Source organism: Podarcis muralis, chromosome 10, assembly GCF_964188315.1.
Source record: "Podarcis muralis chromosome 10, rPodMur119.hap1.1, whole genome shotgun sequence".
Taxonomy (NCBI): Eukaryota; Metazoa; Chordata; class Lepidosauria; order Squamata; family Lacertidae; genus Podarcis; species Podarcis muralis.
The window spans coordinates 75044544-75066401 of NC_135664.1; the positions used below are offsets into that span (position 1 = coordinate 75044544).

At 44.0% G+C, this 21858-nt stretch overlaps 2 protein-coding genes across 2 annotated transcripts; both read left to right on the plus strand.

The window, feature by feature from the left end:
• The first annotated feature begins 6511 nt into the window (after positions 1-6511).
• Positions 6512-7465, plus strand: LOC114604868 (olfactory receptor 5T7-like). Its single transcript, XM_028745388.2, has one exon. The coding sequence runs from the start codon at positions 6512-6514 to the stop codon at positions 7463-7465; it is 954 nt and encodes a 317-aa protein (XP_028601221.2).
• Positions 7466-12483: 5018 nt separating this feature from the next.
• On the plus strand, positions 12484-13472 carry LOC114604870 (olfactory receptor 5V1-like). Its single transcript, XM_028745390.2, has one exon. The coding sequence runs from the start codon at positions 12516-12518 to the stop codon at positions 13470-13472; it is 957 nt and encodes a 318-aa protein (XP_028601223.2). The 5' UTR covers positions 12484-12515.
• The last annotated feature ends 8386 nt before the right edge of the window (positions 13473-21858 follow it).

Sequence of the window (21858 nt, forward strand, 5' to 3'; positions counted from 1 at the left end):
TAGCCGCCCTGAGACCGGTTTTCTGAACCAGGAAGGGTGGGGTATAAATAAAAAAAAAATTATTCATTTATTTCTTTATCCTTATTTACGTACACACTTTAACCATTAAATGAAGCAGATTTGACTATATGTTTTGCATTGTACACCAATGTATAAGCTCAAGACAAGACTCTCAGTTTTGTGTTTACTGTTAAGGTATGTATAATTAAGCTCCTAATCACTACCCTTCCCATCCCCATCTAGACCTTTTGTTTGTTTATTGCATCATTCTGTATTATATTATATTATTTTAAAAAATTAAGTGCCATTAGTATTTTGTAAGCTATCCTGTACCATTATTTTGATACTCTGTATCTTTTAAAAACATTATTAAAAACATGCACACAATTTCCCCTAAAATGTTCCTAATTTTTTGTATGTTATTTTCAGCAACTTATCCATGCTTTACCCTAGTTCAGACATTTTTTTTGCACGTTACTTGGCTGGAGATTTGCATTGCAAGATCTGGAGATGGGCAAAACGAAAAGGCGGGCTGTGCTTTGATTCCCGTATTGTTTCAGAAAGTGTGAATTAAATGGAGATTGAATAGATTTTCTTCCACCTTCCCTAACCGAGAGCCTGGTTTGAACACTGGTATTCCCCAACCCCCTGGGACCCCACCCTTCGCTCACGACTCCAAACTTCTCTGCCAATTAAATGAAAAACCCGGGGGGAGAGAGCGAGACATCTTTTTCTGGACTCCTTGATTTTTCTTTCTCCTGATGCAAATGTGTGTTCTTCAGGGCCAGCTCAGGCACTCAGTATAAACCTGATTTCCTGCCAGAGTTGGACCCACACAATACAAGCAGGATGCAGCTTAGTTTTAGGGCATGTGATTGATGCTTGAAGAGCTGGGGACCTTTCTTTGGGAAGAACTCCTGCCCGACTCTCCTCACTGGGTTACCTGGACGAAGTATCAGCATCTAAAACTGACTTTCTCCACATCTTTCCAAAGGCAATGGTGCCCCACCATTATCCATGCAGCTGGCAGGTGACAGGTGAGAAATGAAGAGAAATGAAGGTGTTCATGAAGTAGCCCTCAGACCCAGGAAAGGTTTCCTTTGTGATGGGTGTGGGGTAGGAATTGCTCGTCTGCACGCACCAGTCTGATTGAAACCAGGGAAATTTTTTAACAGGAGGTTGTCTAACATCATTCCAGAGGTTTAAACCAGAAATCATGCTGGGAAATGGGGAAATAATCCAGGCTGGCTGGTTTAAAACTGAGCACAAAATGATTCATTTTTCCATGCAGGTCAGGAAAGCTGTGAAATGTTCACAGTGCTGGATTTGCTCTGTCCAGAGTAGAAATGAGCAAATCTCCAAATTTCAGTTTTGCTCCATTTCTCATTTCGTCACTCTTAAGTTCATTTTTATACATTTTAACAGCAGTTTGGAATCTTTGTTAAGTCCTCGTGAAAATTCATCAGCATTTTAATGCAAAGCTCTCCTAATACAGTATATACACGAGTGTTCATTTGTTGCAATTTTGCAAAGCAATTTCTCCCAGTACAGTGGTACCTCGGGTTACAGACGCTTCAGGTTACAGAGTCCGCTAACCCAGAAATAGTGCTTCAGGTTAAGAACTTCGCTTCAGGATGAGAATAGAAATCGTGTGGCGGTGGCGCGGCGGCATCAGGAGGCCCCATTAGCTAAAGTGGTACCTCAGGTTAAGAATGGTTTCAGATTAAGAACGGACCTCCGGAAGGAATTAAGTTCTTAACCCGAGGTACCACTGTATAATGCATTTTTGCATGTGTTACTTGACCAGAGAACTTCATTGCAAAATTCAGGGAAGCGTGAGTTTCAAAGGGTGGCTGTTTCAGAAACTTGGAAACTGTGCAAATGAGGTATGCTTGCCATTGAATGCAAATCTAATGCCCTCCCCATCCCAAGCCCAGAGTGATTTTATGCATCAGCCTTATTTATTGCCTGTGGATTCAGAACGGTCACTCGCCACTCCTCACTCCTCCAAAATAACTGCTTCTCGTGGTGCATAAGAAATTTTTGGGTTTGGCTGCTTGGAGATGCTGTAATTCCCCTACATTAAAAAGCTTTAAATGGGGCTTGGGCAGATATGGGGAGGAGGGAAAGTCTATCAATGGCTATTAGCCACGGTAGCCAGACTTTAGCCAGAGGTCACGTGGCCCTGGGGAATATCTGTTATGGAGGGCTATTGCTCATGTGCTCTGATGGTCAACTTCTCTGGCAGAATCTGAGAACCACTTTGTGAAAGGGAGGGGGTTGCAATTTGTAGATTACACATATTTTCTACTGATAATTCTCTTCCATTCTGCAGAAATCTGCAACTTTAAAGAGAAAAAAAAACCTCGTAATACATATTTAACTACGTACATAACACATCGGGCCATTTCTTGGAACAATGGGCCAAGACTGACTTCTTTAGGTATCCCTAAGAGAAGGATTCTGAACTAGACAGACCTTTCATCTCATCCGGCAGGGCTGGTCAGAGAGAGGGTCATGAGAGCCTCAAACAGCACTCACACATATTTGTACTGAGTGCTCTTAGGATAAGATGCAAATATAAACCATATATTGATTACAGTGGCTAACGATACAGAATTTATTTATTTTTATAGCAGAACATTTTGGTTCCACCTTTCTCAGTTGTGGCCATTGCAGGACTTTGAGGCTGCCATGCTCAGACGGGCTTCATTCACAGAAGCAAGCAGTGCTGCCACGGTCCTTCAAGTTGACACCATGTCCCTCATGCACATCTAGAATTTCTCCCTTTTTGCTACTCTTGCTGGATCTCTTGGCATCTCTGTAGTCTGACCAGCTGCGGTTCTCAGAACAATCTTAGCAAAAGGGAGAACTTCTGGATGTACACAGTGAACACATTACAACTGCATGGGCAGGAGACCTGTTCAAATTTCTTACAATAATCAGCTGTGAAGCCTTCTGGTCCAGGGGCTATTTTTTTAAAAAAAATCTCACTGACCATACTGTGGAGCTCAGAGATCATTATGGGAGGCTGGTGCTTATCAGAATCAGATTGGGCTGAACATCATTAAATGCTTCAGTAGCATCATTTGGAGACAATCAGATGCATGCAGTTTCTCATACAATGTTAAAAATTCATTTGTGACGTTATCAGATCCTATTATCAGTTTATCCTTGTTGGCCTTTAGTTGTTGGACCCAATTATTCTACTATTTATTTTCAAACAAATATGGTCACAATCTGCCAGCTTTGTTTCCTTTATTGAAGATACTTTTTCTGTTTGAGTGCAGTTTATGAGATCATATTGTTTTCTCTCTGCTTCTACTCTTCTCTATAATTTTTTTGTAGAGAACATAGCTACGTGTTTCCTTTCTTTCTAATTGTTGCATGACTTCTCCCTTTGTTTTATTTTTTCCAGTATGTCTTTTAAAATTATTTGACCTCTCATTACTGCCTTTCAAACATCCCAAATAGTTGTTGTTTAGTCGTTTAGTCGTGTCCGCCAGTGGCGTAGCGTGGGTTGTCAGCACCCGGGGCAAGGCAAGTAATTTGCGCCCCCTAACCCGTGGATTTGCGCCCCCTAACCTGTGGATTTGCCCTAACCCCAGATGTTGCGCCCGGTGCGGCCGGCCCCCCCTGCACCCCCCACACTACGCCACTGGTGTCCGCCTCTTCATCACCCCCTGGACCAGAGCACGCCAGGCATTCCTGTCTTCCATTGCCTTCCACAGTTTAATCAAACTCATGCTGGTCTCTTCGAGAACACTGTCCAACCATCTCGTCCTCTGTCATCCCCTTCTCCTTGTGCATCCCAACATCAGGGTCTTTTCCAGGGAGTCTTCTCTTCACATGAGGTGGCCAACGTCTTGGAGCCTCAGCTTCAGGATCTGTCCTTCCAGTGAGCACTCAGGGCTGATTTCCTTAAGAATGGATAGGTTTGATCTTCTTGCAGTCCATGGGACTCTCAAGAGTCTTTCATATAGTAGTTTGCATCAACTCTACAGAGTTATTGATATGGAAATATTCTCTAGGTTCTCTAGGTCTGCTAGGTCCCAAGTGATGTTTTCATTCTTTAATGTAACATTTTCCAAATGCCAGCACTTGTTGCTTTGCAGTCTGCTGGTTGTCCATGCTAACATAGCTGTCAGCATTTACCAGGATTCCAGTTTTGACTTTAGTGCCACATTAATAATAATAATAAATTTTATTTATATCCCGCCCTCCCCAGCCGAAGCCAGGCTCAGAGCGGCTAACAACAGTAAAATGATACAGCATTCTAAAATCAATTCATTATAAAATCAGTTCAAATCAAATTAGTGGCAAACATTGGGCTAGAGTTCTATGAGGATTACAGAAAGAGGGGGTCAGGCTGTGCCTTGGCCAAAGGCCTCGTGGAACAGCTCAGTCTTGCAGGCCCTGCAGAAAGATGCCAAATCCCGCAGGGCCCTAGTCTCTTGTGACAGAGCATTCCACCAGATCGGGGCCACAGCTGAAAAAACCCTGGCTCTGGTTGAGGCCAGCCTAACCTCGTTGTGGCCCGGGACCTCCAAGATGTTTTTGTTTGAAGACTGTAAGGTCCTCCGTGGGACATACCAGGAGAGGAGGTACCGTAGGTACGAGGGTCCCAGGTCATATAGGACTTTAAAGGTTAAAACCAGCACCTTGAACCTGACCCTGTACTCTACCAGGAGCCAGTGCAGCTGGTATAGCATCGAGTGGATGTGATCCCGCAATGAGGACCCTGTAAGGAGTCTCGCCGCGGCATTCTGCACCTGCTGGAGTTTCTGGGTCAGTCTCAAGGGCAGCCCCACATAGAGTGAGTTACAATAATCAAGCCTGGAGGTGACCGTCACATGGATCACAGTGGCTAGGTCAGGGTGAGAGAGGTAAGGAGCCAACAGCTTAGATTGGTGGAGATGAAAAAATTCCACCTTTGTTGTAGGTGCAATCTGCGCCTCCTTGGAAAGGGAGGTGTCGAAGATTACACCCAAACTCTTAACGGACGGTACTAGCAGTAATTGCACCCCGGCAAGAGATGAGAGTTGCCACACTTCCGTTTTGAGTGTTACGCTGACGTCTGTCTGTTTTTGCTATTTATTTTGTGTTCTTGTGGCTCTTTTTTCTTTTGTTTTTGTGATTATGTGGAACCCAGTTCAGCTACTGATTGATTACGTGACTGCAGTACATTGTTTATTGCTTCCATTTTATGGATCAATGGTCTCATTAGATAGTAAAAATCATGTTAAATTGCTGTTTTAGGCGTTGTTTTTAAAAGTCTGGAACATTTTGCATTACTTTGTATGGGAAAGCGTGCCTTGGCTTTGGAACGCTTTGGTTTTTGAATGGACTTCCAGAACGGATTAAGTTTGAGAACCAAGATATCACTGTACCAGAAGGTAAGTCTAGAAGAATTTGGCTTTATTCACTCTGATCTTAAATGGAATACCTGATCAGCTCCCCCCCCCCCCCGCTGGTATGGCATCTTTTCCTTTTAACCTTAGAAATTTTACCTGCATGCCTTGTGAGATTTTCCTTTGAACGGCATGTGCTGAGTTGATGCACTGTGCTGCTTCAATCCCTACCTCCCATGCTTGCTCTAGTTCCAGAAATCCCTTAAGTTGCTTTTATAGAATTTGAACCCGATCTCTTATTTTTAAAGGTGTGGCAACTAGAAAGGTCCCAGAGTATTCCAGGTGTGGTTTGATGGAAGGAACATAATAAATGTATATGTGCCCAATCTTTCTGACCGTGCTTCTCCTGATTTAATCCTCTCTCTGAAGTCCTTTTCTACTTCACAGAGGTAAGTTTGTGGTAGGGTATCCCAGCTATAAAAACAAGCCCGCCCACCCACCCCAAAAAAACCCCACCAGGAAGAGATCAAAAGAATATAATTTTATTGTTAAGAAAGAATATGAACTGATATAGAAGACAGCAGTGTGTTATGGATGCTTTAGTAGAGATCTCTGCATTGAACTAAATGACCCTCAGAATCCCTTCCAACTCAACTATTCGATGAGTTTATGGGTCTAAAGGTTAAGCAGAAGACCTCCTCCCTAGAGAAACCGATGTGTCTTCCAAATCAATGGGACCCCCTCTCCAAGCAGGGAATAGAGAGCAAGGTTCGGGCTCGGCTGCCTATTTCTGTATCTTAAATTCTATCAGCACCAGATTCGTTGTGCCGACTTAATTTATGGCAAAATGCTTTGCCGTTACATCAGTTGCAGACCCCCAAAAGATGAATATGCCCCCGCCTGGGGCAGTAACACATCCTCTGTTGTTGTTTTTTTGTGCACATTATTTATAAAATGAATTTATAAATGTGCTCTTGTTAAGACTATGAAAATGATGAAAGCAGAGAGATCTTTAGGGACAAAAATACTCTGTCCCATGCATATATCTGCATTCCCTGCCCACATCTATCTTCCTTCCTTCCTTCCTTCCTTCCTTCCTTCCTTCCTTCCTTCCTTCCTTCCTTTCTTGTTCTCCACTCAGAACTGACCTCAACAGAGCCATGGAAGGCAGGAATCAGACACTACCAGTGACCGAATTCATGTTCCTGGGTTTCTCTGGGGTCCACGAGGGACAGTCCTTCCTCTTCCTGCTCTTTCTGACCATCTACCTATTTACCCTGGTGGGAAACGGTGTGATCTTCACCTTGATCCAACTGGATTCGCGCCTCCACAGCCCCATGTACTTTTTCCTCAGCCATTTATCCTGCTTGGACGTCTGCTACTCATCCGTCACCATCCCCAAGATTCTGGCAAACTTCTGGCACCAGAGACACACCATTTCCTACAACCAGTGCATGGTCCAGATGTTCCTCCTGATGACCTTTGCAGGGACTGAGTGCGCCCTGCTGGCCGTCATGGCCTACGACCGCTATGCCGCCATTTGTCAACCCTTGCACTATGCTCAACTGATGAGCAGAAGAGTGTGTGTCCCTCTGGCTACCACTTCTTGGATCTGGGGCCTCTTGGACTCTGTTATTCACACCGTGCTCTCCACCAACTTGACCTTCTGTGGGGCCAACCAGATCCACCACATCTTCTGTGATGTCCCTCCTCTTCTGCAAATCGCCTGCAGCGACACCTACGTCAATGAGATGGCCCTTCATGTAGCAAGTGTGTTTGTCAGCCTTGGGACATTCCTGCTGGTGGTCATCTCCTATATCTTCATTCTGTCGGCCATCCTTCGGATCCGCTCCAACACCGGCAGGCGAAAAGCCTTCTCCACTTGTGCCGCCCACATAGTTGTGGTCATCATCTATTTTGGGATGGCCAACGTGAACTACAACCGCCCAAGCGCAGGCTACTCCTTGGAAGTGGACACCCTGATCTCCACTCTCTATTGTATCATCATCCCCATGTTGAATCCTGTCATCTACAGCCTCCGCAACAAGGAGGTGAAGGAAGCCCTGAGGAAGGTTCTGGGGGGCTTGAAGAAGGGCTCTGAACTCCCTCACTAACAGGGTCTCCTACCTTTGGTGAAATTTTCCTTGGGGGTCAAAGTACACCATATTCCCATTGGTTAGACTTAGTTCAGCAATACATTACTAGACAGATCCCAAAGAATTAGGTCATGATTCTGCACTGGGTCTTGTGTCCAACACCCAGTTCAACAACTGCCTTGTCTCCCAGTCTGAAGAGGTGCTTAGCTGCCAAATTCAACATGGCACACTGTCACCAAGGGGAGCTATCCTTAAACCTCAGACTGTCCCCGAATCCTTTAACGGTTGTTCTTGTTGTGTGCTCCTGTTTCTGTTTGGCCCCTTGAGAACAATATGGGAAATATTTCAATTTTTCTCTATTAACTTCAGATCTCCTTGTTTCCACGTTAGTTTGTGTAGTTGTTGTTTTTCAATCTTCTTGAAAAATCACTAGTATCTTAGTGCAAAGTCAATTTTGAATGTGATTTTGTTTCACATACACCATTTACAACACGATTCCGCCTAAAATATTCTGTGAACTGTCCTCAGACCTTCAGGTATATGGCAGTATATAAATTCAACAGCAGCAGCAGCAACAACAACAATAATTACACCTTTTCTCATACTTTGCCCTAATTCATGCATTTTTACACACATTAAGGTAAAGGTAAAGGTACCCCTGCCCGTACGGGCCAGTCTTGACAGACTCTAGGGTTGTGCGCTCATCTCACTCTAGAGGCCGGGAGCCAGCGCTGTCCACAGACACTTCCGGGTCACGTGGCCAGCGTGACAAAGCTGCTCCGGTGAACCGGCACCAGAGCAGCACATGGAACGCTGTTTACCTTCCCGCTAGAAAGCGGTACCTATTTATCTACCTGCACTTAATTGTGCTTTCGAACTGCTAGGTGGGCAGGAGCTGGGACCGAATGACGGGAGCTCACCCCGCCGTGGGGATTCGAACCACCGACCATGCGATCGGCAAGTCCTAGGCGCTGAGGTTTTAACCACAGCGCCACCCGCATCCCCTCACATTAATTGACTGCATTTACTGTGTTTTTCCTATTTTGTTGGGAGCTGCCCAGAGTGGCTGAGGCAACACAGTTAGGTGGGTGGCATATTATTATTATTATTATTATTATTATTATTATTATTATTATTATTGCAAAATCTGGACCAGTGCAAATTTCAAAGCCTGTGTTCCAGAAAGTGTGAATTAGAAACGATCACCTTAATTGCAAACTGAATTGTCCCTAAGGGCCTCGTTTGAACACGGCTGTTTGCAACCCCCTTGGGCTCCACCCCATACCCTTGATGCCAGTGTTTTCTGCCAGGAAAAAGGAAGCCCAGGGGGGAGATGATCCCCCCCCCCCCGGACTCCTTGATCTTCATTCCTTGTGATGCAAATGCATGTTCTCCAGGGGATACTCAAACAATACAAGCCATATTACCTTCCAGACTGGGACCCACAGGACACTGGGTCAGTTTTAATGTATGTGGGGATGCAGGAAGGACGGTGCGTTGGGTCAGCAGGAAATGGAGACCTTTCTTTGGGCAGAAAATGAGTGACAGCCAGGTGTGTCTCTCGTTCTGACAGGAGGGATCCTGCAACCCACCCATCCTCTTCATTCCCCTCACCTTCTCTGGTTGTAGAATCCTCCTGCCTGGCTCTCCTCACCAGCTCACCTGGAAGGAGCATCAGCATCCGAAACTGTCTCCTCACCTGTCCCAGAGCAGCAGCTGTCAAAGCCATCATCCAAGTTCATTCGGCAGGAAGATGCCAGGTGAGGAGCAGAGAAATGAAGGGACCCACAAAGTAACCTCCAAACTTAGGAAATTCTTTATTTGCCATTAGGGTGACTGGGGAGGAATCACTCATCTGTCTGCACCAGTTCATTTAAAACCAGACAAACTCCTTATCTGCTGCTGTGCAATACTGTGCATGATGTTTAAAACAACTTGAAAAATGAAGAAATAAGCTAAGATGCCTAATGTTCAGCTGACATTCAGGAGAGCAAACCTGTGACATCTTTTTCCCCACAGTGTTAAGCAACTTCCTTGGGTCGGTTTCAGATTTCTCTCCATTTCTCATTTTTCCACTCCAAAATTCAGATCTATACATTTCCACATCAGTTTGGGAACCTTTTTTCTTTTTCTTTTAATGTCCTCTTGAGAGTCCATTAGCATTTTAGTGCAATGTTTTGCTAATATACAAATTTGATAGCGATTTTGCCCGAGATACACATTTTTGCACAGCCATTTCCTCTAACATATAATGCCTGTTAGTTGCTATCCAAACTAAGGTATGTATTTGCATGCACACTCAGACCCAGTAGATATAATTGTTGACTGGAGAACTGGGTTCCAAAATTCAGAGAAGAGTGAATTTCGCAGTGTGCCTGTTTCTCGGGAGGTTTGCCTTCCCATGCAATCCGAGACTCACGCAGCGCCCATCCCTAGTCCAGAGTGTTTTTATGCATCGGCCTTATTCATCGGCTGCAGATTTGCAACAGACACCCCCACTCCCCCACCACGAAAAAGTACTGCCAGAGTAAGTGGGACGTTGGCAACAGCAGCTACTGAAGAGCCTGGTCCACTGACAGCACTGCAGGGCTGTTGTGTTGCACTTGGACAAGGAAGGGTGTGTGCGAGGGTTCTCTTGGTCATCCTCCAATCACGGTCAGTGGTTCCCAAAGGGGGCACTAAGAGGCAAGTGGGCAGCAGAGATGTGTTGTGTTGTGTTGTGTTGTGACCAATAGGTCCTTTTAATGTTTTGATGTTTAGCATAAATGAGACCAATAGTGCACTCTAGGAAAGCACAAGTAAACCTCAGACAACCAATATTGGATTTTCTACAGCATTGCTTTACTGATTAACAAACATAACCAGACAGGGAACATGCATTCAACCACACACACAACCACACACACATCTATACTCACCACTCTTCAACTGGATTGATCAGATCCAGTAAGAGTCGTGGGTGGCAGACGACAGCGCTGTCATATGTCCGGCACACACCTGAGGCTGGAGGGCTTTGATATTTATACATCTTGTTTGTTCATCTGACACATGGCAACTCCTGATGCTTACACAACTCCTTGTTGTTGGTATCTCACATCCTTACTCTTGTCGACATCTCATCCTTATCCTTGGGATCGTCTCACAACTCTGATCTTATCTTAATGTTTTGCAAAGGTGTACAGCCCAGTACCAAGCCTCCTTGTGCTGTTCCGTTCCAGCACACTCTGTTTTTGCCCAAACATCAAGATGTTTTCCACATTTCATTGAAAAGGATATACCAAGAGCTCTGGCCACAAGTTTCAATACAAGGAATAATTCCTACTCAAGAGTTGAAAAGAAAAACGTATGTATTCTGCTAAGAATAACAGTTTGAAGCTAATAGTAAATTAAAACACAACATGTAAGTACGATAGTTTTAAGATAATAGTAAATTTAGATACAACGTTTAAGTGCAGAAATAATGTAGTTTCAAATATGCAGTGATATAGTATAAAGGTACATAAAATACCAGTACACAACAATTGTTTTATACAAGTCTCAATGGCAGTCAAAAGGAGTCCATATTATATAAAATCAGAATAAAGAATAAAGAATCAAATAGGGCCAAAAAGGAGTATCCGGAGTGTGAATCAGATGTACGACTCAGTAGTGGTGACCAGGACAGGGCCCTGTTTCGGAGTAAACACCTTCTTCAGCTGGTAATATCAAATAATATGTCAAAATAGATCAAGGTTCTTCAATATCATAGATCATAAATATAATAAAGTATATACATTCTAAAGTGTATTAACACATATCATGATATTTGTTTCCATACCTCGGTTTTTTTGAGGACTATAAATCTGTTGGAAGTCTATAGTCCTCAAAAAACCGAGGTATGGAACCAAATATCATGATATGTGTTAATACACTTTAGAATGTATATACTTTATTATATTTATGATCTTTATTATATTTATGATCACTGCATATTTGATCAGTGATCAGTTCAAAGACAGATCAAAGACACCGCTTCCATTTTGTGGTGTTTTCAGCCATCTTTTTGGCCAATGCAAACCATACCATTCACTACATGTGCAAAGGACTATTAGACTATGGAAAGCTGGTATCACTGATTCAAGTTTGTCAATTAAATTTATTAAACTAAATAGTTTTAAGTGGATTTTGAATAAACATGCAAGTAGTTGTCACTGTTTCAAATCTTATTGCATTATTATCTTCTTTAGCAAATTGTGCAAAGTCCCATTCTGAATAGTGCTTTCGATAGGGTAGGATAAACTACGGACGAGTTTATGGAACCAAGGGGGTACTAGCCCCAAAATACTTTGGGAACCACTGATCTAGGTTCAGGCCATGTGGTGTTTCTGTGCCCAGTGTGTACATTCAGAAGATCGATGACAGTTGTGGAGTCATTCTTGTATACCAAGTGATTTTGTTCTATTTGGAGGTGTTTCTGGAGTGAATCTTTTGAAACTCCCAATTTCTACTACAAAAAAAAAAAAAAAAGCGGAACAAGCTCTTGCTAAGTACTTTAACTCTGAGAATCATAGCCTATCAGACTGCTCAATGATTGCTACAGAAATGGTAGCAGAAAGGGAGAACTTTTGTATGTAAACACAGGACACCTGAGCCCTGTATTGCCTCAGCCAGGAGGTTCAAACAGCAAAAGGGATTTGGTGCCCACCCAAGGCTGTACAGAGGGAGGTCATCATTGCCCAGAGGGCTTGTGGCAAAAATGGTAAACCAATGGCTTGAGGGAACTGTTATCCCCCGCCCCCTGCCCAAGGACCAGACCTCCTCCAAGGTTACCCAGACACCACCAATTGCTCTTACTGACAAGGTTAGTTGTTGGGATCTAAAATGCAGAGTGGGAGAGGGGATCAGAGTTGCCCAACCATCTTGGGAGCTGCCCTTTCTGGCTGGGAAGCCCAGAACCTAAGAGCTGGGCTGGGTCTCTTGGTCTTGGCTGTTCCACAAAGAAGGATAGATTAAATCTGCATGTATTCATCCTGGTTTTGCCCCCATTCATCTCGCTTCCTTCTTGGTTCTCCTCTCAGAGCTGACCCTGATGGAGAGAAGCAGCAATCAGACGCTACTTGTGGCCGAATTCATCTTCCTGGGTTTTTCTGGGGTCCACAAAGGTCAGTCCTTCTTCTTCCTGCTCTTTCTGACCATCTACCTCTTCACCCTGGTGGGAAACTCCATGATTTTCACTCTGATCCAACTGGATTCGCGCCTCCACAGCCCCATGTACTTTTTCCTCAGCCATTTATCCTGCTTGGACATCTGCTACTCGTCCGTCACCATCCCCAAGATCCTGACCAACTTCTTGCGCCAGAGACACACCATTTCCTACAACCAGTGCATGGCCCAGATGTTCTTCTTGATGACCTTTGCGGGGTCCGAGGGCGCCCTGCTGGCCGTCATGGCCTACGACCGCTATGCTGCCATTTGTCAACCCTTGCGCTATGCTCACCTGATGAGCAGAAGAGTGTGTGTCCCTCTGGCTACCACTTCTTGGATCTGGGGCTTCCTGAACTCTGCCATTCACACTGCATTGGCTACCAACTTGACCTTCTGTGGGGCCAACCAGATCCACCACATCTTCTGCGATGTCCCACCACTGCTGAAAATCACCTGCAGCGACACGTATGTCAATGATATGGCCCTTCATGGAGCAAGCATTTTTGTGGGGATCAGCCCTTTCCTCCTGGTGGTTGTCTCCTATATCTTCATTCTGTCGGCCATCCTTCGGATCCGCTCCAACACCGGCAGGCACAAGGCCTTCTCCACTTGCGCAGCCCACATAGTTGTGGTCATCATCTATTTTGGGATGGCCAACGTGAACTACAACCGCCCGAGCGCAGGCTACTCCTTGGAAGTGGACACCCTGGTCTCCACACTCTACTGCATCATCACCCCCATGCTGAACCCCCTCATCTACAGCCTCCGCAACAAGGAGGTGAAGGAAGCCCTGAGGAAGGTTTTGGGGGGTCAGAAGAAGGGATATAATTCCCCTCACTAACAAGTGGTGTGGAAAGCAGACCACTAGATAATCATTTGAAATGTACATTCGCAGCACCGCTCCTTATTCTATCAGGAGGGTCTCTTTGCTCATCTGTTCCAAAGGTGCTCCTAGGATTGTACAAAGTGCAAAAATATTGACACACAAGTAGCATGCTCCCCTCATCCTTATAGGACTAATTTAGCCTGCTAGCCCTGGTGATCATCTAATGTTTACTGGATGGATTTCCCCCCTAAATTGATTTTTGAATTCTGAATTTATTGTTATTCACGTTTTATGCTGCTTTTTGTTGCATCAATTAAGTCTTTTAAATTTGTTGTTAGCCGCCCTGAGCCCGGTTTTCTGAATCAGGAAGGGCGGGGTATAAATTAAAAAAAATTATTCATTTATTTCTTTATCCTTATTTACGTACACACTTTAACCATTAAATGAAGCAGATTTGACTATATGTTCTGCGTTGTACACCAATGTATAAGCTCAAGACAAGACTCTCAATTTTCTGTTTACTGTTAAGGTATGTATAATTAAGCTCCTAATCACTACCCTTCCCATCCCCATCTAGACCTTTTATTTGTTTATTGCATCATTCTGTATTATTTTTTAAAATTAAGTGCCTTTAGTATTTTGTGTGTGTGTTTTTGTGTTTTTTCCTATTACTGTTTAATTAAATTTGCTTAGTAACATAACATTATTATATCTATTCTATAAAACAAAGAATACAAAAGAAAATTCATTCATACTACAATTATAACTACATAACATTAATATATATGGTTTCTGAAAAAAGTGCCTTTAGTATTTTGTAAGCTATCCTGTACGGTTATTTTGATCTTTTTAAAACATTATTAAAAACATACACAATTTCCCCTAAAATGTTCCTCATTTTTTATATGTTATTTTCAGCATCTTATACCTTTTTAGCCACGCTTTACCCTAGTTCAGACATTTTTTCTGCACGCTACTTGGCTAGAGATTTGCATTGCAAGATTTGGAGATGTTCAAATTGAAAAGGCTGGCTGTGCTTTGATTCCCGTATTGTTTCAGAAAGTGTGAATTAAATGGAGATTGAATCGATTTTCTTCCACCTTCCCTAACCGAGAGCCTGGTTTGAACACTGTTATTCCCCAACCCCCTGGGACCCCACCCTTTGCTCACGACTCCAAACTTCTCTGCCAATTAAAAGAAAAACCCGAGGGGGGGGGAGAGGAGAGAGAGAAGAGAAATCTTTATCTGGACCCTTTGATTTTTCTTTCTCCTGATGCAGATGTGTGTTCTTCAGGGCCAGCTCAGGCACTCAGTATAAACCTGATTTCCTGCCAGAGTTGGACCCACACAATACAAGCAGGATGCAGCTTAGTTTTAGGGCATGTGATTGATGCTTGAAGAGCTGGGGACCTTTCTTTGGGAAGAACTCCTGCCCAACTCTCCTCACTGGGTTACCTGGACGAAGCATCAGCATCTAAAACTGACTTTCTCCACATCTTTCCAAAGGCAACAGGTGCCCCACCATTATCCATGCAGCAGGAAGGTGACAGGTGAGAAATGAAGAGAAATGAAGGCATCCATGAAGCAGCCCTCAGACCCAGGAAAGGTTTCCTTTGCGATGGGGGTGGGATAGGAATTGAACGACGTGGCCCAGGGAGAGAGGGAAAAATAGTGGAAGTGAACAGCTGGCTTCGCAAATGGTGTAAACAGGAATGGTTTGGATTCTTAGATCACGGACTGCAGTTTCTTGAAGATGGACTTCTGGCATGCGATGGGCTGCACCTCACAACGGTTGGGTGGAATGTTTTTGCCAAAAATCTCAGAAACCTCATCAGGAGGGCTTTAAACTGACTAATGTGGGGGAGGGAGACAGTGCTCCTGAAGCTAGGAGTCTATCAATTGATGAAGATGATCATCCAAATGTCATAGACCAAATGGAGCAAACAGCACGCAGACCTAGTGGTGGGAGGAAAAAATCCTTAAATAAGAGACACGGGGGAATGATTAATGGACTTCAATGTCTGTACACTAATGCGCAAAGCATGGGAAATAAACAAGATGAGCTTGAGCTCTTGGTACAGCAAACTAAATATGACATAATAGGCATCACTGAAACCTGGTGGGATAAGTCCCACGATTGGAATGTAATAATGGAGGGATACAATCTATTTCAGAGAAACAGACCAGACAAGAAAGGAGGAGGAGTGGCGTTATATGTCAGGGATGTGTATACCTGTGAAGAGATCCAAGATTTAGAACCTCAAAGCCAAAGTGAGAGCATTTGGGTCAAAATTAAGGGAGAGAAGAATAACAGAGACCTCATTGTGGGAGTTTACTATAGATCCCCAAGCCAAACGGAGGACATAGATGATGCCTTCCTGGAACAGATGGCCAAGCATGCAAAAGGAAGGGAGATAGTAGTAATGGGGGACTTCAATTACCCGGATATTTGTTGGATGTCAAACTCAGCCAAGAGCATAAGGTCAAACAGATTCCTCACTGGCCTTACAGACAACTTCATTGTCCAGAAAGTGGGAGAAGCAACAAGAGGAACAGCCATTTTAGATCTGGTCCTAACCAATGTTGATGACCTGGTTAGTGGGGTAGAAGTAGAAGGATCATTAGGCGCAAGTGATCATGCTCTTCTGAAGTTTACTATACAGCGACAAGGAGCAGCCAAGCATACTAGGACTCAATTTCTTGACTTTAAGAAAGCCGACTTCATAAAACTTAGGGAAGTGCTGGGTGAGATCTCATGGACAGTAATACTAAAAGGAAAGGGAGTTCATGATGGCTGGGAGTTTGTTGAGAGGGAGATAGTAAAAGCACAACTTCAGGCAATACCAATGAGACGGAAACATGGAAGGTGCCTAAAGAAGCCAGGGTGGCTATCTAAAGAACTTTTAACTGAGTTAAGATTTAAAAAGGATGTGTACAAAAAATGGAAAAGGGGGGAAACCACCAAAGAGGAATTCAAACAAATAGCCAGCACATGTAGACACAAAGTCAGAAAAGCTAAAGCACAGAATGAACTCAGGCTTGCTAGAGAGGTTAAAAGCAACAAAAAAGGCTTTTATGGGTATGTCCGTAGCAAAAGGAAGAACAAAGAAGCAGTGGGGTCACTCAGAGGAGAAGATGGTGAAATGCAAACAGGGGACACAGAAAGGGCTGAACTCCTCAATGCCTTATTTGCCTCAGTCTTCTCCGATAAAGAAAACAATGCCCGACCTGAAGAATTTGGAGCAAATGATTCAGCAGAGGAAACACAGCCCAGAATATCTAAGGAGATAGTACAAGAATACTTGGCTAGTTTAGATGTATTCAAGTCTCCAGGGCCAGATGAACTGCATCCAAGAGTATTAAAAGAACTGGCAGATGTAATCTCAGAACCACTGGCAGTCATCTTTGAGAATTCCTGGAGAACAGGCGAAGTCCCGGCAGACTGGAGGAGGGCAAATGTTGTCCCTATTTTCAAAAAGGGGAAAAGAGAGGACCCAAATAATTATCGCCCAGTCAGTCTGACATCAATACCAGGGAAGATTCTGGAGCAGATCATTAAGCAAACAGTCTGTGAGCACCTAGAAAGGAATGCTGTGATCACCAATAGCATGGATTTCTGAAAAATAAGTCATGTCAGACTAACCTGATCTCGTTTTTTGACAGAATTACAAGGCTGGTAGATGAAGGGAACGCAGTGGATGTAGCCTACCTTGATTTCAGCAAGGCATTTGACAAGGTGCCCCATGATATTCTTGTAAAGAAGCTGGTAAAATGCGGTCTTGACTATGCTACCACTCAGTGGATTTGTAACTGGCTGACTGACTGAACCCAAAGGGTGCTCATCAATGGTTCCTCTTCATCCTGGAGAAGAGTGACTAGTGGGGTGCCACAGGGTTCTGTCTTGGGCCCAGTCTTATTCAACATCTTTATCAATGACTTGGATGATCGACTCAAGGGCAACCTGATCAAATTTGCAGATGACACCAAACTGGGAGGGGTGGCTAACACCCCAGAGGACAGGATCACACTTCAAAACGACCTTGACAGATTAGAGAACTGGGCCAAAACAAACAAGATGAACTTTAACAGGGAGAAATGTAAAGTATTGCACTTGGGCAAAAAAAAATGAGAGGCACAAATACAAGATGGGTGACACCTGGCTTGAGAGCAGTACATGTGAAAAGGATCTAGGAGTCTTGGTTGACCACAAACTTGACATGAGCCAACAGTGTGATGCGGCAGCTAAAAAAGCCAATGCAATTCTGGGCCTCATCAATAGGAGTATAGCATCTGGATCAAGGGAAGTAATAGTGCCACTGTATTCTGCTCTGGTCAGACCTCACCTGGAGCACTGTGTCCAGTTCTGGGCACCACAGTTCAAGAAGGACACTGACAAACTGGAATGTGTCCAGAGAAGGGCAACCAAAATGGTCAAAGGCCTGGAAACGATGCCTTATGATGAACGGCTAAGGGAGCTGGGCATGTTTAGCCTGGAGAAGAGGAGGTTAAGGGGTGATATGATAGCCATGTTCAAATATATAAAAGGATGTCACATAGAGGAGGGAGAAAGGTTGTTTTCTGCTGCTCCAGAGAAGCGGACACGGAGCAATGGATCCAAACGACAAGAAAGAAGATTCCACCTAAACATTAGGAAGAACTTCCTGACAGTAAGAGCTGTTCGACAGTGGAATTTGCTGCCAAGGAGTGTGGTGGAGTCTCCTTCTTTGGAGGTCTTTAAGCAGAGGCTTGACAACCATATGTCAGGAGTGCTCTGATGGTGTTTCCTGCTTGGCAGGGGGTTGGACTCGATGGCCCTTGTGGTCTATTCCAACTCTATGATTCTATGATTCTATGATTCGGCGATCAGCCTTCTTTAAGGTCCAGCTCTCACTTCCATACATCACTACTGGGAAAACCGGAGCTTTAACTATACGGACCTTTGTCAGCAAGGTGATGTCTCTGCTTTTTAAGATGCTATCTAGGTTTTCTGTCTACACCTTTTCTCCTACTTCATGCATTTTTATACACATTAATTGACTGCATTTACTGTGTTTTTCATATTTTGTTGGGTGCTGCCCAGAGTGGCTGGGGCAACCCAGTTAGGTGGGTGGCATCATATTATTATTATTATTATTATTATTATTATTATTATTATTATTATTATTATTATTATTATTGCAAAATCTGGACAAGTGCAAATTTCAAAGCCTGTGTTCCAGAAAGTGTGAATTAGAAAGGATCACCTTAATTGCAAACTGAATTGTCCCTAAGGGCCTCGTTTGAACACGGCTGTTTGCAACCCCCTTGGGCTCCACCCCATACCCTTGATGCCAGTGTTTTCTGCCAGGAAAAAGGAAACCCAGGGGGGAGATGATCCCCCCCCCCCCCCGGACTCCTTGATCTTCATTCCTTGTGATGCAAATGCATGTTCTCCAGGGGATACTCAAACAATAAAAGCCATATTACCTTCCAGACTGGGACCCACAGGATACAGGCAGGACACTGGGTCAGTTTTAAGGTATGTGGGGATGCAGGAAGGACGGTGCGTTGGGTCAGCAGGAAATGGAGACCTTCCTTTGGGCAGAAAATGAGTGACAGCCAGGTGTGTCTCTCGTTCTGACAGGAGGAAAGGTAGGGATCCTGCAACCCACCCATCCTCTTCATTCCCCTCACCTTCTCTGACCTACTACCTCCTGCCTGGCTCTCCTCACCAGCTCACCTGGAAGGAGCATCAGCATCCAAAACTGTCTCCTCACCTGTCCCAGAGCAGCAGCTGTCATAGCCGGCATCCAAGTTCATTCGGCAGGAAGATGCAAGGTGAGGAGCAGAGAAATGAAGGGACCCACAAAGTAACCTCCAAACTTAGGAAATTCTTTATTTGCCACGAGGGTAGATTGGGGAGGAATCACTCGCCTGTCTGCACCAGTTTGTTTAAATCCAGGCAAACTTCTTATCTGCTGCTGTGCAATACTGTGCCTGATGTTTAAAACAACTTGAAAAATGAAGAAATAAGCTAAGATGCCTGGTGTACAGCTGACATTCAGGGGAGCAAACTGGTGACATCCCCCCCCCCCCCCAGTGTTAAGCACTGGGTCGGTTTCAGGTTTCTCTCCATTTCTCATTTTTCCACTGCAAAATTCAGGTCCACACATTTCCACATCAGTTTGGGAATTTTTATTTATTTATATACATTTTTTTTTAAAAAATGCCATCTTGAGAATCCACTAGCATTTTAGTGCAATGTTCTCCTAATATACAAATTTGATAGCCATTTTGCCCAAGATACACATTTTTGCAAAGCCATTTCCTCTAACATAATGCCTGTTGGTTTGCTATCTGAACTAAGGTATAATAATAATAATAATAAATTTTTATTTATATCCCGCCCTCGCCAGCCGAAGCTGGGCTCAGGGCGGCTAACAACAATCAAAATAATCCAACATTCTAAAAACATTCATTATAAAATTGATTAAAATCAAATTAATGGCAACGATTAAGCAACATTCTGTGCAGATGGCCAGAGGAGGGGGTCAGGCTGTGTATTTGTATGCGCACTCAGACCCAGTAGATACAATTCTTGACTGGAGAACTGGGTTGCAAAATTCAGAGAAGAGTGAATTTTGCAGTGTGTCTGTTTCTTGGGAGGTTTGCCTTTCAATGCAATCTGAGATTCACGCAGCGCCCATCCCCAGTCCAGAGTGGTTTTATGCATCGGCCTTATTCATTGGCTGTAGATTTACAACAGACTCCCCTACCCCCCCACACACACAAAAAGTACTGCCAGAGTAAGTGGGACGTTGGCAACAGCAGCTACTGAAGAGCCTGGTCCACTGACAGCACTGCAGGGCTGTTGTGCTGCACTTGGACAAGGAAGGGGGTGTGCGAGGGTTCTCTTGGTCATCCTCCAATCACGGTCAGTGGTTCCCAAAGGGGGCACTAAGAGGCAAGTGGGCAGCAGAGATGTGTTGTGTTGTGTTGTGACCAATAGGTCCTTTTAATATTTTGATGTTTAGCATAAATAAGACCAATTATACACTCTAGGAAAGCACAAGTAAACCTCAGACAACCAATATTGGATTTTCTACAGCATTGCTTTACTGATTAACAAACATAACAAGACAGGGAACATGCACTCAGCCACACACACAACCACACACACATCTATACTCACCACTCTTCAACTGGATTGATCAGATCCAGTAAGAGTCGTGGGTGGCAGACGACAGCGCTGTCATATGTCCGGCACGCACCTGAAGGTGGAGGGCTTTGATATTTATACATCATGTTTGTTCATCTGACACATGGCAGCTCCTGATGCTTACACAACTCCTTGTTGTTGGTATCTCACATCCTTACTCTTGGCGACATCTCATCCTTGTCCTTGGCAGCATCTCACAACTCTGAACTTATCTGAATGTTTTGTAAAGGTGTACAGCCCAGTACCAAGCCTCCTTGTGCTGTTCCGTTCCAGCACACTCTGTTTTTGCCCAAACATCAAGATGTTTTCCACATTTCATTAGCGCTTATACAACACAGTTTGTGATCAGTTCAAAGACAGTTCAAAGACATTGCTTCCATTTTGTAGTGCTTTCAGCCATCTTTTTGGCCAATGCAAACCATACCATTCACTACATGTGCAAAGGACTATTAGACTATGGAAAGCTGGTATCACTGATTCAAGTTTGTCAATTAAATTTATTAAACTAAATAGTTTTAAGTGGGTTTTGAATAAACATGCAAGTAGTTGTCACTGTTTCAAATCTTATTGCATTATTATCTTCTTTAGCAAATTGTGCAAAGTCCCATTCTGAATAATGCTTTCGATAGGGTAGGATAAACTACGGACGACTTTATGGAACCAAGGGGGTACTAGCCCCAAAATACTTTGGGAACCACTGATCTAGGTTCAGGCCATGTGGTGTTTCTGTGCCCAGTGTGTACATTCAGAACATCGATGACAGTTGTGGAGTCATTCTTGTATACCAAGTGATTTTGTTCTATATGGAGGTGTTTCTGGAGTGAATCTTTTGAAACTCCCAATTTCTACTACTACAAAAAAAAGGCGGAACAAGCTCTTGCGAAGTACTTTAATTCTGAGAATGATAGCCTATCAGACTGCTCAATGATTGCTACAGGAATGGTAACAGATCCAACAATGGTAGCAGAAAGGGAGAACTTTTGTATGTAAACACAGGACACCTGAGCCCTGCATTGCCTCGGCTAGGAGGTTCAAACAGCAATAGGGATTTGGTGCCCACCCAAGGCTGTACAGAGGGAGGTCATCATTGCCCAGAGGGCTTGTGGCAAAAATGGTAAACCAATGGCTTGAGGGAACTGTTATCCCCCGTCCGCTGCCCAAGGACCAGACCTCCTCCAAGGTTACCCAGACACCACCAATTGC

Coding starts and splice junctions, on each gene's coding strand:
- LOC114604868 (XM_028745388.2), top strand. CDS start 6,512: ATGGAAGGCAGGAATCAGACACTACCAGTGACCGAATTCATGTTCCTG.
- LOC114604870 (XM_028745390.2), top strand. CDS start 12,516: ATGGAGAGAAGCAGCAATCAGACGCTACTTGTGGCCGAATTCATCTTC.